This window comes from Alternaria viburni (genome assembly GCF_023758015.1).
Source record: "Alternaria viburni strain BMP 2772 chromosome Unknown scaffold_5, whole genome shotgun sequence".
Taxonomy (NCBI): Eukaryota; Fungi; Ascomycota; class Dothideomycetes; order Pleosporales; family Pleosporaceae; genus Alternaria; species Alternaria viburni.
The window spans coordinates 220,517-237,643 of NW_026055774.1; the positions used below are offsets into that span (position 1 = coordinate 220,517).

The 17,127-nt window shown below is 51.4% G+C and overlaps 3 protein-coding genes across 3 annotated transcripts; 2 read left to right on the forward strand and 1 right to left on the reverse strand.

Annotated features, from left to right (window-relative positions):
- Positions 1–1,535: 1,535 nt before the first annotated feature.
- J4E79_002925 (uncharacterized protein) lies at positions 1,536–4,325 on the forward strand (the record flags this gene model as incomplete). Its single annotated transcript, XM_049351822.1, has 2 exons — positions 1,536–2,090; positions 2,139–4,325. 2 exons carry the CDS (start codon positions 1,536–1,538, stop codon positions 4,323–4,325), a joined length of 2,742 nt encoding a protein of 913 aa, XP_049213293.1.
- Positions 4,326–9,986: 5,661 nt separating this feature from the next.
- J4E79_002926 (uncharacterized protein) lies at positions 9,987–10,827 on the reverse strand (the record flags this gene model as incomplete). The annotated part of the gene is made up of 3 exons (XM_049351823.1): positions 9,987–10,619; positions 10,691–10,730; positions 10,814–10,827. 3 exons carry the CDS (start codon positions 10,825–10,827, stop codon positions 9,987–9,989), a joined length of 687 nt encoding a protein of 228 aa, XP_049213294.1.
- Positions 10,828–15,279: 4,452 nt separating this feature from the next.
- J4E79_002927 (uncharacterized protein) lies at positions 15,280–16,876 on the forward strand (the record flags this gene model as incomplete). The annotated part of the gene is made up of 2 exons (XM_049351824.1): positions 15,280–16,372; positions 16,458–16,876. 2 exons carry the CDS (start codon positions 15,280–15,282, stop codon positions 16,874–16,876), a joined length of 1,512 nt encoding a protein of 503 aa, XP_049213295.1.
- Positions 16,877–17,127: the final 251 nt, after the last annotated feature.

The window sequence follows — 17,127 nt, forward strand, 5'->3', positions numbered from 1 at the left end:
ATCTTTGAAGAGCACCCGGGATGTTTGTGCAATGCTGTGTTCAGTGCTGTTACGGGATCAACACAACGTCATGGCAGTGTTGATCAATGGCTGAAACTCGTGGATGTCGCACCCGTAAAATCGACGTCATCGTGAAGGCCCCCATTCGTCGTATCGATCGTGAAGGTAAACACAAACTCTGGAGCCCTAACATGTTAGCATCAACGACGGTTCTGTTTGGACCCTGGCTGTGGGGACATCTAGTGGTTGATCATAAGAAGCTTCGCCGCGGATCCGCAACAGCTAAGAATAGCCCCATTCCGTCTCGCGTTTGCCGGACAGCTGTCAGTATCGCAGTAGACACGCTGGTACAAATGCCATCATCATCGTCGACTCCTGAGAAGAAAGGCTCATCTCACCGCCACAGGGTTCGCAGCCATTCAACGGCCAAATGTGCCTGACATGTGTGATGCGTGTGGCTGAAACATTGCTGGGCAGGCACGATGCAAGCCTCAACAGGGGGGAATGGATTACGTGGACAGTTTCTCGATTCGGGGTATCTCCACCAGGATGCTCGGAAATAGGCGAGCTGTGGACCTATGGTAGACATGCGACATCGTCTTTGGGGTTTCCGCGGCCTGGCCGCCCTGCAACAAAGGGATTAGTTGCTTTTTCGTCGGCTGAAATCTGGACGGTGTAATCCGAATGTTCGGCCGGCGATGCTGAACGCGATCGCGATTGTACGAGCTGGACACAATTTTTCTCTCTGTTGGGGCGTATCGATACGCGTGTACCTGCATCTGCACCGGGTATTTTGGCCAGACCCGATCAACGTCAGGGATGGCCGATCGTGTGAATCATGCTCATCGCTGCATGAGGCTCAACCAAAACCACATCCTCACCAACGACGATACACAAGTCGCTGCTCAACGGCCTGTCCGATGTGTGCAGAACAATGGTAATTAGAGCATGGCCAGGCAGTTTTATGTGCAGCCGGCGGTGACGATATTTCCTCTCGGTGATTCGCTGTGGCGAGTAGCTAGCGGTTTCAGTGGCATGTGGCTTTTCCCGCTACCCCCTCCCTGCATACAGCTAGCATGGTCTGGGGACCGGCGCGCGGCGTTGTTCGTCAAAGTAACTCCTTGCACTGCTACTTTTCTTCACTCGCTCTCCCACCCTGCCTTTTCTGCTATTGTGTCCCGAGAGCCTCTTCGCTCGTTCCTCTGTCTCTTTGTTTCCTTACCTTGCAAGAGAACCGACGGCAGGCCTTCGTTCAATCGCTGTCGTTACACGTCTCTATTGTACTACTCGTTCAAACGGCTCTCAAAAAGGAAGTGCTCGACGCACACTCTTCCGCCAGCTTCGTTTTGGCAAAACACTCCGGGATCTGCATTCCCTTTCACAATACCCACAATACCCCGCCTGCGCGTTCGCAGTGACGAATCGGCTCCCACGACCAACTACTAGATTTCCTTTACATGACAAGCAAACGAGCCTCCTCTCAGAGGTCCTTTCGACTCTCCAACCACGGTTTCCAGCCTCTCGACAACGGAAACATGGAGAACCGCGGCGATATCCCCCTCCAGACTGTCGTCAGCCACACCCCCACGCAATCGTCGCCTACGTCCGGCAATGAGAAGTCGGAGAAGTCACACATGTTCTCGCGGGGACGCAGGAAGGTGGCTTTGGCGCCGGTGGACTCCAGGACAGGAGCGCCGTTGCCTCCCCGCCCCCATGAAGAGAAGACGGCCCTCAACCGCATGGGCAGGATCTACACCAAGATCCTGAACTGGAGCATTGTCACGCGCTACATGATCTATGTCGCTCCTGTTGCGCTGCTACTCGCCATTCCCATCATCCTCTCGCAAACCGGCACAATCACTGGTTCAATCGGCGGCACAGGCCAGAAGAAGTTCTGGATCTGGATCGAGATCATCTGGCTTAGTTTCTGGGTCATGAAGATTGTGGCACACTTCCTCCCCAACATCTTCGAATTCCTCATCGGTGTGGTCAGCCCTGGTGTCAAGAAATATGCGCTGCTCTTGAGGGCTCTCGAGAAGCCGCTGTCTTTCGTTTTCTGGATGATTGTTAACCAGGCTACGTTCCCTGCAGTAAGTCAGAACAAGCTCCTAAGACTACTAGTTACTAATATTGTATAGCTTATCCGACCTGTTGCTGGTAGAACTGGCGAGAACTACCCAGGATGGATTGGCACGATGCAGTCGGTTCTGCTTGCCCTCCTTGTCTGCACCATCATCATCCTCGCCGAACGCGTCTTGATCCAGCTCATCAGTATCAGCTACCACCGCAAGCAGTTTGACGACAAGATCAAGGAGTCGAAGCGCAACATCTACCTCCTCGGTATCCTCTACGACACTTCGCGAGCGCTTTTTCCCGCCTACTGCAACGAGTTCGCTGAGGAAGATTACATCATCCAGGACACAATTTTGGATCTCGGATTTGGCAGCAAGGGCAAGGGCACGGCTAAGCATGGCCGCTCAGGCAGTCGCACTCCCATGCGTCTCATCCAAGAAGTTGGCCGAGATGCTGGTCGCATTGGTGATAAAATCACATCTGTCTTTGGTACCATTGCTTCTGAGATTACCGGAAAGAAGGTCTTCGACCCCAACTCTGCTCACTCCGTCGTCTTAACTGCCTTGGAGAGAAACAAGAGTGCCGAAGCTCTGGCTAGGCGTATCTGGATGTCTATGGTCGTCGAAGGCAAGAATGAGCTCTACCTGGAGGATCTTGTCGAGGTCATGGGCCCTGGCCGCCAGGAAGAGGCGGAAGAGTGCTTCGCTGCAATCGACCGCGACGGAAATGGCGACATCAGTTTGGAAGAGATGATCTTGACTGTGACTGACTACGCCAGACAGCGCAAGTCTATCAACTCCAGTATGCACGATGTCGACCAAGCTATCAACGCCCTCGACGGTCTCATTATGACTATCGCTGTCATCGTCTGCATCTTCGTCTTCGTCGCTTTCCTCGCCCCGGCTTTCCGCACCACCCTTGCTACATCCGCGACCGCCCTCCTATCGCTTTCCTTCGTATTCGCGACAACCGCACAAGAGGTTCTCGGTTCCTGCATTTTCCTCTTCGTCAAGCACCCGTACGATATCGGCGATCGCGTCGACATTACCACCGAGCAGCTCACTGTAGAGCACATCGCTTTGCTCTACACCGTGTTCAAGCGCGTCACCAACGGAAAGACTGTCCAAATACCCAACATTGTCCTGAACTCGCTGTGGGTGGAAAACATCACACGAAGCAAGGCCATGCGAGAACAAGTTTCGGTATTCTGCGACTTCGGTACCTCATTCGAGGACATCAATCTGCTCAAGATGGAGATGATGAGCTTCGTTCGCGATCCGGCTAACGCCCGCGAGTTCCACTCTGATATCGACATCGAGGTTGTCAGCATCGCCGAGATGAACAAGCTCGAGCTTCGTGTCGAGATCCGCCACAAGAGCAACTGGTCCAACGAGTCACTTCGCGCTTCTCGCCGATCCAAGTTCATGTGCGCGCTCGTCGTCGCTTTGCGCAAGGTTCCGATTAACGGTCCTGCTGGAGGCGACGCTGCTCTTGGCTCGCAAGACAAGCCCACCTGGTCCGTCGCAGTACCACCCGCTGAGGCTGTCGCAGCGTACGAGAAATACAAGGCCAGCGCCGATGCCGGCCGTCTCCGCCCACTCAACCCCAAGGAAGAGGACACCGGTAGGACTTCTGGCACTGACTACTTGGGCGTCGGGACAGAAGGCAACGCAATCACCGCCCTCAACAACAGGAAGCCAGGTCTAGACACCATCCGCGACGACACCTGGGAAGCTCGCGGCGACGACTCTAGCACCATCGGCCGTCCCAGCACAGACCAGCGACCTGACCTTGACGAAGTCCGCGGTCTCCTCCGCAAGGCCAGTTCCGCTGGAAAGCGAAAGGGCGGAACCACACTCTCGCCATTCGGCTCGCGCGTCTCCGTCGATACACCACGCCAGAACCCGCCTCCACCACTCCCACTCCACGTAGTACCCTCCGGCGGCCAAAGCACATATGCGCCCCCGCCAGGCGGCCCCCTACCCCCGCCATCGATGCCTCGCAGCACTGCACCCGGATCGCCTAGTTCCATTTCCACAGGACAGGTAGAAGAGTACTCGTACCAGACTATGGTACCACCACCTCGCTCACGCAGCCGACCGCGCGCACCACAAGTAGAGGAGGATGAGGGCGAGAGGCGATGGGATATCAATGCGAATGCGCCACAACGCGCCCCGTCGAATAATAACCCGTATAGGAGTCCGGGGTCGCCGCAGCAGGGCGGGTTTCAGCAGCAGTTTAAGAGGGAGTAGAACTCCCGTATAAGCTAGGGTGTCGAGCACGAAGTCTGAAAATTTCTGTAATGTCTTTTTCTTTATATTTACTTAGATGGAAATCTTAGCATGGCATTAGTGATGGTGGTGGTGTCTTGAAGACGCTGGCCTCACTGTGGCGTTTTATATTGCTTGGTAGTGTGTGGGCTCATGAGATGGGCTGTATATCAATCACTACATTTTACTCCATTTTACTACTTCATCTTATCTGACGTCTCGCAACAGTTCGTTTGTCATATGAGTAACTATCGCCGGGCGAGCCTGCGGAGCTATAGAGTTGCGCACGTGCATTGACACTGGCTCTACGGGTATATAAACCCCTCTTCTGGGTCTAGGACTTGACTTTCTCATTCCACACTTCCTCCTCTTGTCTCCAAAAAAGATATTGGACTCACACATGGAGCAAGATCTTTTCTCCAAAACACAAGTAGCAACAGTGTATGTGAGAGCCTGTCCGCTCAAAACCAACTACCTTTCGAAAAGAATCTTCAAATTATCAACGTCACCACCCATGTCGACTTCTCCTCTGCGACTCCATATACACAAAACGTTCCTCAAGGCTTCTAATGAGAGATTAAACGGTCCAAAAAAAAATAACCAGGAAGTCTGATGGACTGGAGAGTCTGACCTTTTCTTTGAATACCGAAACCAAACCATTTAGCATTCTCGTCATGTCCACTCCCGCGCTGTGACAGCGCTTATATCAAAAGAACACCTCGACTTGAGCGCATGAGAGGCGTCGAGAAGTCCAAAATACACATCATACCTGAACATGGAGAGCGAGGTGCTGCGTTCTGGTTCAACATCAAGGCACGAAAACAAAACCTTCGGTCATTCCCGAAATGTTGCGGCGCTCTCCTGTTCCTCTCACAAAGCTCCTCCATTGCCTGTCATGGTACTCGAGGATGTATATATTGGTCTATTCTCGCTGCGAGAGTTGCCTCCTTCATTCCACAACTTCCTGTTTATTCTACCAAAAAGGTACCGTTACAACTTCCATGGAGATGAATTCAAAAACAAGAAACACCAAGATCATGTCGTGATCTGCTGTCCAGAAGAAGCCCTGGATTTATGGATTTCAAAAGCAAAGGTTGACAAGGACTATGTCTGTCCCTGGCTCTCCGGTTGCTCTTCATCAGATCATCAACACAACGGTCGTATGGAGAGTCTGTGGTTCTGGAAAAACAGAGGGAACGTCATCATGTGGCGAGCTGGTCTCGCCTCTCAAAGCCCAAAGTCTGGGTTCGATGTTGCGCGCTTCCTCCGTCTCGATCTCGATCTCAAAATATGGCAATGCAAGCGGAATGACTTTCGCGGCGTATAAAGACCACTTAGTCCCGCCTCCGGACTTCTATCCTTTACTCCACACCTTCTTGTGGTGTTTTCCAAAACCTTCTTGAAACGCACTGATGTCTTGGGTGACTTCTCCAAAACCTCGATTGGGAGTTATGATGGCGCATTCGCCTAAAACAAGCAGACAAGTAGCCTGTGTCAAAAAGTGTTGTCCCAACCTCGTTATGGCTGTCTCTGCCCTCCCCTTCGCCATATACAAAACTCAGCTACATCAAGCTCATGGAGAGGCTGTGAGCTGGAAACAGACTGCCACTATCCATATGCGCTGGCACCTGTGCTTCGCTCAAAACTTTCAGCATTATGCTCATGGAGTGGAGTCCTTCTTCCCACAATCAAGAACAAAGCAGGGTCATCGATGACTCTCGCGGCATATAAAGCCTCTTACTTCTCGTCGGTCTTCCTGCTTTCTTCTTACCACTATTACGGTTGCTGTGTTCTCAAAAAGGCGATCGACACGCCCGAATGTCTGCGGCTTGCGCTGCTTCCAAAAAGGACCACAGACCTCTTCATGTGAGAGGTTGGCTTTCCTGAAAAAGTTCTAGAAGAAGTTCGATGTGTGGGGACGAGGAGTAGTCTCGCAAATATGACTACTGTTCTTCCCCCACCTCGAAAGTCGGTCCTACGCTTCTTGTAGGCTACGCTGGTTCTTCGAAAAAGATGTATCGCAAAGCAAATACGGGAGAGAGAAAAATCGATAGATGCATCGACGCATGTTGCGAAAAGCATTCGGAAAGTTGCCGATAGGCAAAGACCGCGGCGTCTGTCTGCACAATCAGGGTATATAGCTGCCCTCCTCGCCTACTTTCTTTCTCTCTCACACCATTACTTAACTGGTATTTTCCACAACATTGATGCCGTCGGAATATGAGACTCTGTTTCTCAAAAACCTGCGACTGTATTGGCATCTGGAGAGATCCTGCGCTTCGAAAGCCTATCGCAAACCATCCATGAGCCTTCTGCTTTCAAACACTGGGAAATGGTTGCGCATGTGTGGAGACGTCTGGCGGTCTTCTGAAATCTGTGTTTGGATAGCTGCATGCGAGACCTTGGAGGGCATGCTGGAACATAAACCCTGCCTTTGCTGCTTCTTTCCCCTCTTATACCACACTTTCGTCTATTCTTCCAAAATGAGAATGGAAAATGCCATAGGACTCTGTCCTCCAAAAAACAGCAAAAAGAAGTCATGTGTGGAGATTCTCCGATCGCCACGATGCCGGGCCTTTGATGGGAGTATTCCTTCGAGATAAGTATACTGAGAGCATATGTGCAGAGACTTTAGCCATTTCTTCTTACTGTGGAGCTTTCGGAGGATATGCCAAAGTGAAGAGTGCCCCGGTCGCGATATAAAAACTACCTCACCAGCTCCTTCCATCTCTCTCTTTCATACCAAAGCCTTGCTCTCTTTTTCTAAAACATGTTTTTCTGGCGGCTATGGGCGTTCCTTTTCCAAATGGTAAAGGCTCAATACCCATGAAAAGAGATTCTCTGGCCTCTAAAAAGATTGGAGCGACTTGCCCACGGCCATCCGCCACATAAAGTATCGAAGAAAAGATCACATGTGGGAAGCTCGGAGCGTACATCATCCAAACCCCAGAAAGAAGCCTGGTTTGTGATATAAAGTCTACATCCGCCTGCTCCCCTTTCTTCCTTTCTATTGCCCTCACTCTAGCTTTCTTCTCTAAAACGACATACCACGTCGTTCGATGAGAGCTCTTTTTCAAAACGTTTACACGAATATGCTACGGGTGAAGGGCTTCTGGTCACTGTAAACAGCTACTTTTACCTCAAATGAGTGCATCCTTCCAAAAGCAAGCACACAGGCTGCACATGTGTGCAGATTCCGTTCCGCATTCCAAATGCCGACGTTCGCGTCGCATGCTGCAATTGAACTGATCATGGAATCATGGAATGCTCTGTTTCCGCGCTGCGGTAACCAAGTATGTGTGTATTGGCGCAACTTTCAAGAAGATTCCAGGTTCTGATAATGTCTCGAAAACGACTTGTTCGTTGAGCTACTCAACAGTTTGAACAAAGCGACGGGTTGGACATGTGAGAGCTGCTCGCTGCTTGGCAACGTGTATAAATCCCTCTCTTCCGCCTCTCAATTTCTTTCCTCATATATTCTTTACTTGTTCCAAAAACACCAAAATGGGTAGACCACTTCTTTATGACTGAGTCCAGTCCTCGAAACTTTACAACGAACACTACATGTTGCGGACTTCCGGTGCTGAAAATTATTTGGCGACCAGGATATGTGCTTTCCTCGAGATGTCGACAACGTAGCGCTTGATCGGAAAGATTACCTTGATCGTTGGATGGGTTTCCCCGGGCGATGCTTGTCGAAAACGACTCAAGGATATTGGAAAACCTTCGATGATCTCGAAAGCTGCGGCATCTCGAAATACGATTGTTTCCAGACGCTGCAGCAATGAAAGCTTCAGTATCGATTACTCAGTACCGGAGCTCAGCTCTCGTCTTCTAAAACACTATGCCGAGGTACTATGTGCTGCTCTCGCGCACGCATGCCGTATAATCGATATCTGCGGTAATCTTCTCTAATGACAATCGCTTAATCGGTGCGCACATCATTTACCGAAACCGCTCGCTTTGAAAACATGTAACGTAAGCTTTCCAGCGCCTTGTAATACCAGAGCCACATCGGGAGCAGTGAAAGCGCTGCCAAATGTGATAGTCATGACTTCGGTTCGTATTGACTTGCTTTATATGGCGATCAGGGTCTACTATGCCGCCGATGCCTAATTGTAGCCATCATTAACTACTTCTGTTCGAATAAAATCCCTGTACCTTTTGCTCGTATACGCTTGCACGCAGTAAGAGGATGTGCATGAAGCGGGAACTCGAAAACAGCATGTCAACGAGTAGGGGCGGTGAAATACGCTCAGGCGTATCGGTGACCAGTCAATGCATACCATTCGCATGGGGAAACCAACTTAAATGGCCACCCGACACACAGAAGTAGAAGCAAGGCTAGGCATAGGACTTCGACAAGTCATAGTCCATCCCACCTATCACATCCAGTCCGGCCTACTAGGCTATTAAAGCCTCAATCAACATGCCTTTTTTCGCCTCTAGCACTCGCTGTGAGACTTTACCGAGCTCTTTCCTCATCGATGCTACTGAATCTACTCGTACGCCTTCCATCCACTGATCCGGATCTTGCGTCGAGGCTCTCGAACTCTGGCTTCCAGCAGCTGCTTCTGCGAGTGCTGCATAATTTGGAGATGGCCTGAATGAGATATTCATCTCTTCATCCGTCGCTCCCTGATTCAATCCATCAGGATAAACCAAGGCGGTTGAGTTCTTTGGAGCCTTGAAGCCTATGAAGAATGTCAGCGCACGTATAGCAGGTGTTTGCTAGCAGACCTACCACCATTGTTGAGTACAATTGTGAGGATGGGTATTTTGTACTTGGCACCGACCCACAACGCGCTCGAAGGTGCCGCGCACATGTAGCTACCGTCTCCAACAATCTGGCAAATGAGCTTCGGCTTATGCGCACTATCCGTAGTGACGGCCGCGTCGTCTGTGGCCATCTTGACACCTAGTGCTGCGCCATTACTCCAGCCAATACCAGTTGCACCGCAATTGATCCAACTGCCAGGTCTGTCGGCCTGGATCTGATCGGAGAGAAGCTGCCCGCATGTCACAGCCTCGACCACGAATACCGTTGTGTCCGGAAGGCTTTGCTTGAGAAGATGGCCAATGTTGCTCGCGTCAAGACATTGCTCGTCGCCCAAGTGACATCGTGCCGCGATTTCGACGAGTCTCTGCTTATGGCTATCTGCAAGAACCTTTTTGCGTTCCAGGAATGAAGGCTGTTGCAGCGTCGCACTCAAGGGAGAGATCGTGATGTGGGACAGAATTTGCTTCAATGCAGTATAACATTCAGCTCTCCACCGTCCATGCGCTGGGAAGAAGGAAACTGGAATGCGTTCATTCAGAGGATCGATGTCGATCTGGTATATGCGCGTGCCTCTTGGTGGCGGATTTACTGATGGAATCCAAGGGACGTCGCAGTCGAGGAGTAAGATCATGTCAGCATCGCGTGTGCATTCATCAGTGCTAAGACGAAAGCCTTGCGAAGCAGGGTGTGAGAAAGGAAAGCAGAGGTCGCTGCCCCCAGTGTCATGCACTCGCAAACCAGGTATGAGATCTGCGAGAGCGACCAGTTGTTCGGGGCAACGCCTGTCTCTTCCTGAGTATCCTGTGATTATCAGTGGGCGCTTGCTTCCCACCAAGGCCTGTGCTATCTATAGAGTAATCATGTCACATAAGTAAGATGTCTTGTACGCGCAGAGATGTAGAACTTGCCTCTTCAATCGCATCAGCTGGCAGAGCACCGAGACCGACGGCTTTCCACTGTTCCTGGTCCAACCAGTAAGGCTCCTCGATTACCTCCGCAAGTGTTTCTCGTGCGCTTGCAACATAGACTGGTCCTTTGGGTCCACTGTTTGCAAACTGCAGCGCACGTGCAACGGTCTGCTTGACGTTGAGGCCTGTCCGGATCTCGCCAGTATATCTGCAATATTGGCGAACAATAGCTTTCTGGTCAGGTGCTTCCTGCAGCCAGTGCATATACTCTGTCCGTGACCCCGTCATCTCCCCAGCCTCAGTATAGGGACACAGTCCGGCGAAGATGAAGACAGGCGCCCGCCCGACGCTTGCATTGTGTAGGCCCTGTCCAAGCGCTTGCGTGCCCACGTCGACATGGACTACGACAGCTTGCGCCCGGCCGGAGACTCTCGCGTAGCCATCTGCCATTGATATAGCTGTTATCTCCGATGGAGAGGTTATGAACCGGGGCCATTTATCTGGCCGCTCTCTCTTGCCCTTAACAATGGCTTCGATGATGGACGGATGGTCTGAGCCCACATTGACGAAGCAGACGGTGATGCCGGCCTAGAGCAACCGTTAATGGTTTTGATGTTTTCAAAGTCGCGTATGCGCATGTGGCAGCGATGTGGACTCACCTCCCACAAAGCCTCGAAGAGCGCGTAAGCCGTGGTGTACCTGCAATGCTGTCAGTGAAATACTTGGAATGTTACACTTAGGTCGGCGAACGAAGATGTTGATGGCGATGGACTAGAGATGACGCTTGGACGAACATTGGTGTGATATTGGTAAGAAGGAATGCTGATTGTGGTTGCCGGTCGCTCAGTTCGCAACGCGGTTGCGTGTATCGAGGGCCGGCGCGACGATATGAGTACAGCTGGGGGATGCTGATACGACGGGATGCTGGAAAATGTCGACAGGCGCCTACGCGATGCAAAGAAGCTCGCGCGCTTGCTCGCAGCAACATCGAACACGTGTATGCGCATGTTGACAAGTCCGAAGGTGTGTTGTAGTTGTTCAGACGCGTGGGGCAAGACACAGATCTGATTGTTGACACATTACTACTTGGAGCTTAGCGTCAGCTTACTTCACTGCGTGGTCAGTGGGTTCTATCAGCGTTCTATCACAGAATTGCCATGATATATCTTGTCTGCTTGTTCAGCAGTACTCCTGCTTCCCTCGACGTTCAGGTCCACCTGATCGGCGTTCACCTATCGGACGCGTCGGGAACGATCCCGAGGTTAGCTCTGCCCGCTGCCGCTACCATCTAGCGCCGGGGCTGATACTCAGCCCCCGAGCTCCGGATCGCGACAATTCTTCTACTCTATCTAAGAGCGTCTGCAAGTCGACCGGTCATTCCGCTTCCGGGTACCGTATTCTGTAGAAGGAGCAGGAGCAAGTGCCACTCAATGGTAGTCGTAAAATGCAGGTCCCAGGCGCGAACGGTCACGCGAAGTGAGAGAGACTAACGTATACTGACGGCAGGCTCAAGGCCTGAGGTGCCTGCGATGCGCATAGCTTGGCACGTTTATGAGCAAGCCAATAACAAGACGCCGGCTGTGTCAACGCATGTACGCACTTCCCGCTGACAGCTCGCGACAGGAACATAAGAGTTAAGCGGGCCCGTCCTGATTCTGCCTTGCTCGTCTCGCGCTATCACCAGCCTTGTCCCCATTTCACCCCGGACGCCATTGACCGGAGTTGAAGGCTACCACCACCGGATCTACGATAAGCCGCACGACACGGAAAAGTTGAAACAAGATTACTGGGCGATCGCGCGACCAAGCCGTGCGAAAGGACCGTAAGAGGAGGGACGTTGACCGCAAAGATGGGGATAGTGGACAGCAAAAGCAACTCGCCAACAATAGATCACCAATGGAATTTAGAGCGCATAGCATTTGGAGAGACTGAGGACGAGGCTTTGTTGCAGGAACTTCTTGAAAGTAACCACGTGAGACCGGACGAACGAGATGAAAGATACTATCCAGGCCGAACCTTGCTATCGATCGCCACAAGCCGTGCATCCGCAGCTATCGTGAAGATATTCCTGGCTAGCGACAAGGTAGATCCGAATTCGCGTGATGCGAAGGGACGCACGCCTTTGTCGCATGCCGCAGGCGAGACGCGTGGAGCGATTGTGAAAATCCTTCTCGAAAGCGACAGAGTGGATCCAGACTCTCGAGATGATGAAGGTCGAACGCCCTTGTCGTACGCTGTGGAAGAGAAGTACAATACGATCGCCGCAGAACGTGAAGCAATTGTAAGTATGCTTCTCGAGAGCGACAGGGTGGATCTTGACTCTCAAGATAACAAAGGTCGAACGCCTCTGTCGTACGCTGTGGGTTCGAAGGGCGATGTTATCTTTGAAAAGCTTCTTTCGAGTAACAGGGTAGATCCAGACTCTCGAGATAAAAACGGTCGAACGCCTCTGTCGTATGCTGCGGGTGGGAGGTGCAATACGATCGTAAGAATGTTGCTTGACTCGAAAAACGTTGATCCAGACTCAAGGGATACAAGTGGCTGTACCCCACTATCACGGGCTGCACAAAGCGGGTGGGCTGCAAGAAACAGCCCCCAGGATAACACGATACCGCTGGCTTTACTGGAAACTGGCAAGGTGAATCCTGCCTCTCAAGACAAGCACGGCTACACAGCTCTCTGGTGGGCTATTGGGGGTAGATGCGAAGAACTCGTTACACTGTTACTTGAAACAGGGCAAGTGGATGTAGAGGCAAAGGAAAGGTCGACCGGCCGATCTCCGCTGTCCCATGCGGCAAGAGTCGGGAACGGATCAACTGTGAAGGCGTTACTAGGTACAAGTAACGTGGACGTGAACTCGAAAGACAATTGGGGTATCACGCCGCTCATGTGGGCAGTCGAGCGCGAGGCTCACCATATTGTGGACTTGCTTCTCGGCGATCGGAGGCTCCTCGAGCGCTCGACAGAACACAGCGGTCTTGAGATTGATGCTCGATATCTCACGTACTGGCAAAACGTATGCAACCAAGAGCATGGCAAGGACTGTCAATCATCACCGATCGAGCACCGACTGCCCCACCATATTCCTGATTGGGTCATTGACACGACAGAAGGTTGTATAGTACCCGGTTGTACTGTCTCAAGATACATAGCTTTGAGCTATGTATGGATCGCCCCGAATGCGAGTACCGACACGTCCACAGCGGAGAGACTGATGCTAACACAGGAAACTCTAACCCAATTTCAAGAGCCGGGGTATCTGCAAGGGCATACACTCGCTCGTCTTCCCTATGCCGTGAAAGACGCGATTGTTCTTGTGCAGAAGTACGGGGAAAGATACCTGTGGGTTGATTGCCTGTGCATTGTACAGGATAGTGAGAGAACGCGCGATCAGGTCGACAACATGGGTGAAATATACGCTGGCGCGTACCTGACTATAATTGCTGCGACCACCGCGGGACATCTGAATACCTGGAAATCTACAAGACGTCGTGGCCGTGGCCTGGATACTACTACCCAACTTTACGAAAAGCTTTTGAAGACCAAGTGGGCCACTCGTGGGTGGACCTTTCAGGAACAGATGCTCTCTAAGAGAGTTATCATCTTCCTTGACAGAGAGGTATTCTGGGATTGCCAGAGATGCGTTTGGAATAGGGAAGACCTCACCCCAAAATCTGCTCCGAATACTACGTTTACCCGACCCTACTATGAGACTGCTCGGCGAATTTCCACCATGTCTCAGCCAGATCTAGACATGTACATCGAGATGATTAGCTTGTACAACAGTCGCGATCTGACCTATCCGCAGGACGCGCTACCAGCGATATCTGGTGTGTTAAGTACACTTGGGCACACTTTCGTTTCTGGTTTCGTCAGCGGCCTTCCTTGTGCATTCCTAGACCTCGCGCTACTATGGCAACCTTACAGTACAGCAAGTCGTAGAGTGGCCAAAGAAGGAGGCACTGTCGCACCAAGAAGAAGTCTACCATCATGGTCATGGTGCGGATGGCAATGCCCAGTGGACCCTCACAACCTCCGTTTGAGGTTCGACTACTTTGAGAAAGATTATCTCGGGGAAACCACCAGCCCTACTCCATCGACTTGGCAAACCCACCGACTTGTGCAGTGGTCTGCTTTGTCCGAAGATATGCAGCACACGTCGTGCATTGACGAATCTGATTGTCTATCTATGCGCGAAGAACTCACTCCCGATAAGAACGCTGTAACCCCTGGCACACAACCATCTTTTCATCAGGGCGAACTTGAATCATCAAGAGAACGCCAAGATGCTGGATCCGTAGATGCAAACACGACTTCGAGCTCGCACCGTTTGGCAGCATCTTCCCCTCGCGCTTCACGCTCTGTATTGCAACTTCGAAAAGATTGGCCATTCCTCTCATTCGAAACAAGTACGGCTTCACCCCGTGTCAAAACTATCCTCAAAAGGGCCCACTCCCCTGATATGTTGTATATGGGCCCCTCGGTATTCAAACTTGATCGATTTGCCCGTGAGCCATGTCTTTCAGAGATATGCTATATCATATGCCTGGAGGATGAACGAGGGAATCAAGCAGGCGTACTACGTCATATGAATCGTGACCGAGTCGATCCCGGCGACGTGATTGAGCTGATTGCTTTGTCCACAGGGACTATACGGTCGGAACACCTCCGGAACGTTGGAGGAGATGGCGGACCTCTGTTCAAGCAGATGATGAAATCAGATACTGATGAGATATGTACTTCTGAATATCTGGGTAAGTAGCATATCAAGCCTTGCAAAGCTAGCAAAACCCTCGTGAATTTGACCTACATAATCTCGGGCTAACTTTAGTAGAACTGCAGAAAGAAGTGAAGAAATACGGCAAAGAAAGTGAATCTGGCTGGGAATACCACTTTTACAATGTTCTTTGGATTGAACGCAAGGGCGAGATCGTATATCGGAAGGCAGCTGGGCGTGTACCAAAAGTCGTCTGGGAGGCGAATTGCACGAAGCCCGCGAAGATCATTCTTGGCTGATACTTCGCAAAAGCAGCAACAATAGATGTTATTCATGAATACCAGACTCTAGTTGCAATGTATACGCGTCAATATCGACAAGCTCAGGATGATACACAATGAGTCATTTCGCGCTAATCGGCCAAGACCCGGTCTTATCCGAATATAAAAGTGAACGTTCAAAACCGAAAGGATCCAAAAGGCATATAGGAAATTCCAATTTCGACTATTCCAACACTCGCAGCTTCCAAGAATGATAGTAGACATCCTCCACGACATCCGCATCTGGACGATGTTAGCCCTCCTCGGGGGCATCTACATCTACATCCAAAACCACCGGCGCCGCCTACCCTTCCCCGTGATAAACACGCACGCAAACGACTTCCTCAATCGAAAAACCAACCAAGACTACGCCACCAATGCCTCCGCCCTAATAACCACTGGCCTCACCACCCACCCCGCCACCCCCTTCGCCCTCGCCCTCCCCAACGCCTACAAAGTTGTCCTTCCAGCTTCCCTATCCAACTTCGTCAAATCGAACCGAGATCTAGATCACAGGGAGTTAGTGCGTCAAGACTTCTACGCAGGATATCCCGGTTTCGAAGCTCAGGATGTGTTACACGCGTCTGGGGATATGTTGCTAGACATCATCAAGACGAAGCTAGGGCAGAATGACAGTGTTATGTCTGTTCTGAGCGAAAAGTTGGATAGTGCATTGCGTGTGCACTGGGGTGAAGAGAGGGAGTGGCGGATGCTGAGCTGGCATGCTGACACAACGGCCATCATTGCGTGCGCTGCGTCGTCGGTTTTTGTTGGACCGGAGAAGTGTGAGGACGAGGAGTGGCTGAAACTTGTTCAGGAATACGTCATGGCATATTTCTCTGCGGTGGGCGAGTTGCATGCGTATCCAGCATGGTCGCGACGCATTATCCAGCGATTCTTCTCATCCAATGCATCTGCATGCCGGAGACACGTCGTCCGCGCGAGGCAAATCATGAGAGACGTCCTCGCGGATAGGGAACGCCAAGTTGAAGAAGCGAAGGCAGAAGGCAGAGATGTACCTGTTTGGAACGATGCACTTGCGTGGACGCAGGCTGCTCCAGGAGGAAAAGAAGCGGAGGCGGGCGATTTGCAGCTGTCGCTTGCGATGGCGGCCATGTTCACAACGAGCGAGCTGTTCAGACAGGCTCTCATCGATGTGGCAATGCATCCGGATGTTATCGCGCCGTTGCGAGAAGAATCACGGCGGCAGATTGCTAAGCATGGCATCTCGGTCGCTGCGACGAATGGGATGGTGTTGATGGACAGTGTCTTGAAAGAGAGTCAGAGAAGGAGTGCGGCCGCAGGTTTGTATTCCCCTCCTTTCATCCAAAACCCCTTATGACTCTCTGGATGATATAAGGACGAACGAAGAGCTGACATGTCGAATAGTGGCCTTGGAGCGCGTCGCTCTGAAAGATGTCAAGCTCCCAACCGGGCATACACTCCCGCGAGGCACACACATAATGGTCGACTCCACCTCGCTCTTCTCTCCTACGCACTACTCCAACCCCGACTCTTTCGCCCCAGATCGCTTCCTTCGGAAGCGCGAAGCGGGCGACAAGTTCATCCAATTCGTGCAATCAGGTCCTGACTATAGTGTTTTTGGCGGTGGAAGACATATTTGCCCGGGGAGGTTTTTCGCAGCGAATGAATTGAAGATGGCGATGGCGCATGTGCTGGACAAGTACGATATAAGAGTAAAACAGGGTTATGTTTCGAAGCCATTGGAGATGGGAGTCTACAAGGTTGTAGATCCGATGATGCAGTTTGAGGTTAGGAGGAGGGAAAGAGATGAATGTGTATTATAAGGAGTCATTTCGGGCTGATACTTGGCCAGATCAGTGAGCCATTGTCAACTTCCGGGGTCCACGCCATCATGCGCATGACAGACTTAAGGGCTATAAAGTCTCCAACACACACCTTACCTCCACTTCTTCTTTTATCACACTTCTTTCGTATTCTCCAAAAAGATCCTATGGGACGATGTATGTTGAGTCCGCTGTCCAAAAGCTACATGTCAACAAGCGCATTGCTAGCATGCCCCGACCCCCACCAGAAC